The sequence below is a fragment of the Macaca fascicularis genome, chromosome 12, assembly GCF_037993035.2.
Source record: "Macaca fascicularis isolate 582-1 chromosome 12, T2T-MFA8v1.1".
NCBI lineage: Eukaryota > Metazoa > Chordata > Mammalia > Primates > Cercopithecidae > Macaca > Macaca fascicularis.
In genome coordinates, this window is record NC_088386.1 from 114,066,055 (window position 1) to 114,074,359 (window position 8,305).

Here is an 8,305-nt window from a genome sequence, read left to right on the forward strand (position 1 = left end):
TTAGCAAAATAAGTACAAGATTTATGTACCAAGAACTATAAAACATCCTTTGCAAAAAATTAAAGAAGATTTAAATGGAGAAAGATATCTTGCCCATGGACTAGAAGACTCAATACTATAGTGTCAATTTTCTCTAAATTGATCCATGGATTCTACATAATCCAAATCAAAATCCCAGCTGGATGTTTTATAGAAATTGATAAGCAGATTCTAAAATTTCTCTGGAAACATAGTCAAAGCAACTTAGGAAAGAGGAACTGGCCCCTTCCCTAAGAGTCACCTGTCCAGGTTGGAAGAAGACAATGAAGGACTCCAGGAGAGAGGTCTTCGAGAAAGAAAAATTAATAGATTATCTGCTGAATGTGGATGTGTTGAGGGAGACATTGGAACTGATGTCATGATAAATACATGGAACGTCCTCTCCTCAACTGCAGGGAAAACAAAACTTGTACAAAGAAAGGAAGTGTAAACATCGAACCCAACTGTGAATAATTTTTTACCTAGTGATAATAACAAAAAATTGAATGTTGACTTAACCCAAAAAGGTGGTATCTGTTTCTGGCGAATGGAGAAGGCAGTATTTGTGTTTGCTTGGATGGGGGTGAAAGCAGGAGAGAGATTGGGAGAATATTACATTCTCAAAGTCAAAAGAGAGAGTCAGTGATGATACCTAAACCTGGAGGGGGAAAAAAACAAGAACTAGCAGAGCGCTGGTCACAGTGGCTCACACTTGTAATCCCAGCACTTTGGGAGGCTGAGGTGGGGGGATCACTTGAGGTCAGGAGTTCAAGATTACCCTGGCCAACGTGGTGAAACCCTGTCTCTACCAAAACAATGCAATAATTAGCCAGGCGTAGTGGCGGACGCCTATAGTCCCAGCTACTCAGGAGGCTGGGGTGGGAGAATGACTTGAACCAGAGAGGTGGAGGTTGCAGTGAGTTGAGATCATGCCACTGCGCTCCAGCCTGGGAGACTGAGTGAGATAAAAAAAAAAAAAAAGAAAAAGAAAAAGAAAAAAACTAGCAGAACAAGTACGATATTTAGAAATATATAGATCACTATCAGATGAAACAGCTATGAGAGCTGACAGCTGCTGCCCTTGTCTGCAGGGATTGGAGCTGGAAGACTGCTGGTTTTTTGTTATAAGCTTCATAAAGCCATTTCATTTTTTCAACAATGTGTATGAAATACTTAGACAATAAAAAGAAAATTTAATCTTAAAAAGTCGAGTTAACATATTTCCATTATTTTTTATTTTATTATGTATTTGATTCATTTCTACCCTGAAGATTGGAAGGAAGACTTTGGATTTAAAAACTGAATACCAAGCTGGAAGAAAACATTGGTGCTGAGAGCTCCACTGTTAGCTCCTTAGGGCTTTCTGGGTGGAACCCAGAGTGGCCTCTCTGACCTCTGCATGGAAACAACAAAAGACTGGGCTCCACCACTGTCTCTTGGTGAGTGGTCTTCTCTAGGAAGGTGCATCTTTGGGACAATCCTCAGACCAAAGAGGAGACTGTCATTTTACTTCATTTGCATCTTTGAGATTTTTCAGTCTCTGAAAGACTCTTATTGAAATACTACTTTGCTGAGAAAGGGGCAAATTTTACCTCTATGGCATAAAATGTGGATTATCAATTAGTATTTTTGCTAGAATTAACAAGAATGGGCCAGGGGATGGAGGGCAAGGGGTGGTGAGAGGCTGTGGTAGGTCAGAAGGGGAACTGGTTTAGGGGAAAACAGTAGATTTTGACATTTGATTTAGAGTCTCAAATGTTGTACCAAGGCTACAAAACAAATTTTAGAATTTTAACATTGGGAAGCATTGTGCAGAACATGCTGTTACCTCCCAGTCCCCGTCCCTCACCTTACCCTGATATGCATCCGCTCCATAATCCCAATCTCATCACTGACCCCTCCCATTTCTGACCCCCACTCCTGTCCTAAGATTCACCCCATCCCTAGTCCCAGCCCTATCCTAGACAAGTGAGTCCCTCCTTAAGGCACACACTCTCCCTGCCTCTGACCAGATCTAATCCTCACCCTATCTAGTAATTGAAATATCAGTTTTTGATACTTCAATATGCTGTTAACTAAGTACCAAAATCCTGACATTTTTTAAAAATCTGAAATCCAAATCATTTGTGTCTTGAGCTATACCCAGAAAATTACAGGCTGCATTAAAATTTCCAATCAACCTGGGTGCAGTGGCTCACACCTGTAATCCCAGCACTTTAAGAGGCCGAAGCAGGCAGATCACTTGAGCTCAGGGGTTGAAGGCCAGCCTGGGCAATGTGGCAAGACCCCATATCTACAAAAAATTTTAAAAATTAGCTGGGCATGATGGCACACAGCTCTGGTCCAAGCTACTCTGGAAGCTGAGTTGGGAGGATTACCTGAACTCAGAAGGTTGAGGCTGCAGTGAGCTGTGTCTGCACCACTGCACTCCAGCCTGGGTGACAGAGCAAGACTCTGTCTCATTTAAAAAAAAAAAAAAAATCTAATCAAAAAATGTTGCACTTGTTTGAAGAGTCCACTATATCCTTCCCCTGTATAAAGCACTTCTGAGTTGTTTTGTTGCTGTTTGAGCCTCATTTCCCAAGTTCCTAGTGAGGCTGAGCATTTTTCATGCTGTTATGAGTAATTTGCATTTCCCCTGGACCCAACATGGAAGCCCCTGAAGGAATTTATTTACTGAAGCCCCTGATGGAATCATCCTGGCAGGGGCATAGGTGAAGAAGGAGGAAGTTGGACTTTGAGGAAACAGTAGGAGAGGTGGAGGGGGATTAGAGGAAGGAAGAGAGGAAAAGGAGGTCCCAGTTCTCAGCCTTCTGCCCTAGATTCTCTCTGCATCATCTGCATCCCTCTTGTCTTCTCTGCTGAATCAGGTCTATTTCTTAGGGCTCGAGTGCCTAACTCACTCCTCACTCACCTGTCTGGAGAGCCTCAAGCAAGACAGACTGAGGAGCCTCAGTCCTGGCCCCTGAAGAGCATCTTAGATAATACTCCATATGGGGTGATGACCCTACCAGGCACGTCTTCTGCTCCAGCCTCGTAGCTACTAAGCCTTCCCTGACATTCATTCTAGGCCTGACACCCCCTCCCTGAGCCTCACCACTCCCCCACACTTATCCCATTCCAAAGCCTCACACTGTATCTGGTCCCAGCTCCATGTTGAATCTGCCTGTTCCTAACACCTCACTGCGACCCTGACTCTTACTCTCCCTCCTTGTAGATCTCTCCCGATTCCTGGCATTCATCCTTCTCTGACCTCCTCCCAAGCTGCCACCCCATCCCTGCCCCCACCCCATCTTTGATTTCAACATCAATCGCTGATCCCCATCTCAAGCTTGATCTAGGTCCTGTCTCTGAGCCTCACCCTATTCCCAACCTCAAGCCATCCCTGATCCTTCCCCACACATGCTAAACCCACACACTCTCAGTTTTGCTTAAGCTAGTTTGACTTCTGTTTCTATCATTTGCTATCAGAAGAGCCCTGACATCATCAGCCCTCACTTGGGACATCTTTACACAGATAAATATCTAATGAAGCTAAACCACAAAGGCAAACTTAATAAGTGGACAGCGAGAGGCTGAAAGGGGAGAGGACAGACAAGAGGAGCTTTGAACAGATGGTGTGCAAATGAGCTGTGGTTGGCCGGGAGCAGTGGCTCGCACCTGTAATCCCAGCACTTTGGGAGGCCGAGGCGGGTGGATCATGAGGTCAGGAGATCGAGACCATTCTGGCTAACACGGTGAAACCCCATCTCTACTAAAAATACAAAAAAATTAGCCGGGCATGTTGGTGGGCACCTGTAGTCCCAGCTACTCGGGAGGCTGAGGCAGGAGAATGGTGTGAACCCGGGAGGCGGAGCTTGCAGTGAGCCAAGATCGTGCCACTGCGCTCCAGCTTGGGCGACAGAGCGAGACTCCGTCTCAAAAAAAAAAAAAAAAATGAGCTGTGGTCTTTTCAACATGCGTTCATTCCTGTGATCATTATTTATTGAGCATTTAACAGGCTCCAGGCACCAAGGACATAGAGTGAATAAACTGACAGGGCCCTGTCTCCAAGGAGGGAAAACAGACTAGGAAAAAACTGCAACTCACGGAAAGCATTTTGGGAGGGAGAGGCAAGCTCACGTAGTTTGAGGAAGCCAGGCAAGGCCTAACCCAGAAGATGATGCTCACCTCAGGGTGAAGCTGAGACTCCCTGGAGGAGCATTTCCTTTTACTTGTGGACAAAGGGATCCTCCTCCGCCTGGAGTATGGGCATGAACAGGAGTTTCTGTGCCTCAAGAGACTGTTCTAGCAGGAGTTAAAGCCCCAGGGAATGCTGCCTTTCAACCCAGAGAAGTGCCTTCTTAGGAGGTGCTACCCCCATTCTACTGCAGGAACAGTCAACAATGCCGCACACACCCTTGACTCTGTCACACCCAAGATACTTCCACAGGGACAAGCATGGAACAGACACTTTATTAGGAACATCTGCCTGCCCAGTGGACTGGTGGCTGTGCATGGCTTTCTGGGGATGCTGATGCTCCGTGCCAGCCTGGAAGCTGCAGGAGGGAAGGGCTAAGGGCTGCTTGTCTCGGTCCACCTGGGGCTCAGCAGGTGGCCAGCACATGTGTGTGCAATGTTGGGCATGGGGGTAAAGGGGGTTCTTGTGGCATGGATCTGGCATCCAAACCCTCTTCCTCTTTGTTCACCCAACACCCCCAAGAGGAACATGTGTTTCCAGCTCCTCACAAAGCCACCTGGTGGGTTGATGTTTTGGCAGTGCCTGCCTCAATGTCTCCAGCCGACACTGTAACAAACCTAAGGTGGGAAAACCACTCCCGGAGCTCCGATCACAGCACACAGAGCCACCAGCCTGGGGGCTCAAAACTTAACACTCAGAGTTGAAGAGATGCTCCTGAGAGGGTCAACGAGAGCATCCAACCCTTATGAGGACATAGCTTCAGCCCTAGTCTTTCAGCTAATGTCAGATTCGGGGCTCAGATGTGACTATGCTAATTAGCCAGTTAGGGGTTAAAGATGTGACGTTCAACAGGAATGATGGTGCTTCCTTTCCATGGAGCCGCAAAGGCTGGTCCTTGGAGGTACCTCAGCAGCTCCTCAGAAGGTGGGTATGGCCCCTGAAGACACCAGTTCCTAACTTCCCCACACCCTATAGCGTCCCCCCAAAACCCAGATAGTGCCTGTCCAGAGCCAGACCACCTTCCACACACAACCTCAGAGTGTTGGTTATTCTTTCCTTATGAGGAGAGATATTCCTTCATCGATGGTTTTCAGAGGTTGGAAGAGACATTGACAGAGGAAGAAGTGTAGGAGGTAACATGATGACGTGCCAAGAATTCCTTGCTGACCAGGCCATGTGTGGCCAGGATCTTGAGGAATCCATGGCGAAAATTTTGACCGATGAAGGCGTAGATGATGGGGTTGAGGCAACTATGAAGAAATCCCAGAATCTCGGTGGCATCCAGGGCCCGGCCAATGTCATTGCGGCGCTCACAGCTCTCCTTGATCAGGTGGGTCCTCATGAGGGTGTCTGCAAGCAGGACCAAGTTGTAAGGCAGCCAGCAGAGCAGGAAGATGAGGACGACAGCAAAGATGACCCTCATGGCCCGGTGCTTCTGCCCTATGTGGGCCTTAAACAGCGTATGCAGGGTGAATCCATAGCAGAACAGCATGATCAGCAGCGGCAAGGTGAAGCCAAAGGTGTGAGGCAGGATCCGCAACACCATCCGCCATTTTGCTGTGTCATTTCCCAGGACCTCATAGCAAACTGGAGTGGCGTTGTTTGGATGATAAGCCTGGCGGAAAAGGAAGAAGGGCAGGGACAGAATCACAGACAGTCCCCAGCAGCTGAGACAAACAAATTTGACTGAGTGACGCTTCTGGATCAGTGTGCGTGTGGCATGGACAATGGCCAGGTAACGGTCCACACTGATGCAGGCCAGTAGCAGGATGCCACTGTAGAAGTTGACTTCCTTCAGGAGTGAGACCACCTTGCACAGGAGTGTGCCAAAAATCCAGCCATTCACCTTGGAGGCGGCCCAGATGGGCAAGGTCAGGGCAAAGAGTAGGTCGGCCATGGCCAGGTTCAGCAGGTAGACATCAGTGACGGAGCGGCCGACCCTGCTGTGTAAGATGACCAGCATCACGAGAGAATTTCCCAGCAGGCTCAGCAGGAACACTAGGGCATAGGTGACAATCACAACATACTTGTTGAGTGACTGAGTCTCTAGCCTACAGGGGCTATAATCTTCATCCGTAGGTGGCATGCCAGTGAAATTTAGATCATAGTCATCATCCCACATCTGTGGATCTGTAGCATTCGACATGTTCTCTTCAGTTTCAGCAATGGTTTGATCTAGCTGGAAGGTTAGAAGGAAGGAAATGTGATTTAGTAGCTTGGATTCAAGGCATTGTCGTAAAGGATGAGAGAGCAGTTACTGGGATATCCTTTGCTTCCCTGATTTTTTGGCAACGAGAGCCCCCCTTCCTCCTTTGCCTCCGACCTGGGGTTCTTTGGAGGTTGGCTTCCCAGTGTTCTCCACCTTCCACAATTCCAAGGCCTGGCCTGAGTATGGGGTAATATGGGGAATATGGGGAAAATGCCTTAGCCCTAGCTCAACCTACAACTTCCTCCTCTCAGCCTATGTCTCTACCTCTGTCCCTCTTTAGCCTTCTCCATCCTCAGCTGTGTCTGTGCATTCAGATGTGGGAACCAGGTTGGTCTTAGACATTCAGGGAAGGGCCAGCATTAAGCAAAATGTAAGAAGGCAAACCTGTTCCCAGGTGGCCCCTTCTACTATTTCCTTTCCTATATTCTCCCTGATTCTTGTTTTCCCTCCTTAAAATCCACTGGGGGAAGCAAGTGATAACAACACGTTGCATTAAACTGTATATTTTAAGCCTTGTCTTTAAATGAGCAGCATACGTTTTGTTCCTCTGTCTAAAGGAGTTTTAAGTATTTGAGAAGACAAAGTCTCCTTCTTGGTCCCTGAAACCCTCCACCCCTGACAAAATTCACAAAATTGTTCAAGAGTTTTCAAATGTATTTCCTATTGTGAAATATTTTGCTGAAATAAGATCTTGCCAGAAGCCCAGTATGTGAAACAGATAAAAGCTAAGCCACTGTGGGGCAGAGTGTGCTAACCTCCCAACCCAGATGGCCCCTAAAGAGCCCCTTGAAGCTCCAGGGCTCTCCAGAGAACCGTCTGAAAACCTTTGGAAAGTCACCTAGGTTGGTTGGAAAGTCACCTAGCATCCAGTCTTCATTCTATCCTGAGTCTACTATTAATAAGTCTCGTGTGTAATCCCAGCACTTTGGGAGGCCGAGGCAGGTGGATCATAAAGTCAGGAGTTTGAGACCAGCCTGACCAACATGATGAAACCCCGTCTCCACTAAAAATACAAAAAAAATTAGCTGGGTGTGGTATCGTGCACCTGTAATCCCAACTACTCAGGAGGCTGAGGCAGGAGAATCACTTGAACCTGGGAGATGGAGGTTGCAGTGAGCCAAGATCGTGCCATTACACTATAGCCTGGGCAACAGAGCGAGACTCCGTCTCAAAAAAATAAGTAAATAAATAAGTCTCATGACCTTCAATGGAGTCTCGTATCCCTATAGATTTCAGTCTTCTCATCTGCAAATCGAGGAAGACAGAGTCGTCCACTTCTCATTTGCTGCCAGGCCTGAGGGTGTATGATGAGTCCACTGAGATCCACACATTTTAGTATGTTCCCTCCCTACCAGTATTTGCATCTTCACCAAAGACAAAGTCTTAAGGTGAAGCAATAAACACCAAATTGGGGAATTCTCAGCCTCTTTCCACAAAAGGGTGAGGTATAAAAAGAGAGGACAAGGAGGCTGTCCTCCTCACCTGCTCCCTCTATGTATTAGTGGTGGTCGCAAGAGAGGAAGCGGGCAGCAGAAATCCCCAGCTCCCACAGAAATGAACACATTTTCCAAAATAAAGTCAAGCCGAGCAGCCCTACCCCACAGAAAGTCCTAGCAAGCGGAGGCGGCTTCCTACCTGAGGCACCAGCCAGGTGTGTCCAAAGGTAGGAGCTGCAGTCAGAGATCAGAGTGACTTAACAGCTAGAGGGCCCTTGATGAATAAAGGAAAATAAGGAAACCACGTCAGACGACACCTCCCTTCTGAGCCCCACCCATGTCTACATTTGGGGAAGAACAGTTTAAGTCAAGGGATCGCAGACTCGTGATTAGACTGCCAGGGTCCATATGACCAAGCAGGGGTCCCAGGTGTGAAGCTGGGGTTCAGGATCCATTATCTGA

General features: G+C 47.4%; 1 protein-coding gene across 1 annotated transcript; it reads right to left on the reverse strand.

The window, feature by feature from the left end:
* Positions 1-4,453: 4,453 nt before the first annotated feature.
* CXCR1 (C-X-C motif chemokine receptor 1) lies at positions 4,454-8,097 on the reverse strand. The gene is made up of 2 exons (XM_005574247.5): positions 8,043-8,097; positions 4,454-6,377 (listed from the first exon to the last, which is right to left on the reverse strand). Exon 2 carries the CDS (start codon positions 6,342-6,344, stop codon positions 5,289-5,291), a length of 1,056 nt encoding a protein of 351 aa, XP_005574304.3. The 5' UTR covers positions 6,345-6,377; positions 8,043-8,097; the 3' UTR covers positions 4,454-5,288.
* Between the last annotated feature and the right edge of the window lie 208 nt (positions 8,098-8,305).

Coding starts and splice junctions, on each gene's coding strand:
- CXCR1 (XM_005574247.5), bottom strand. CDS start 6,344: ATGTCGAATGCTACAGATCCACAGATGTGGGATGATGACTATGATCTA.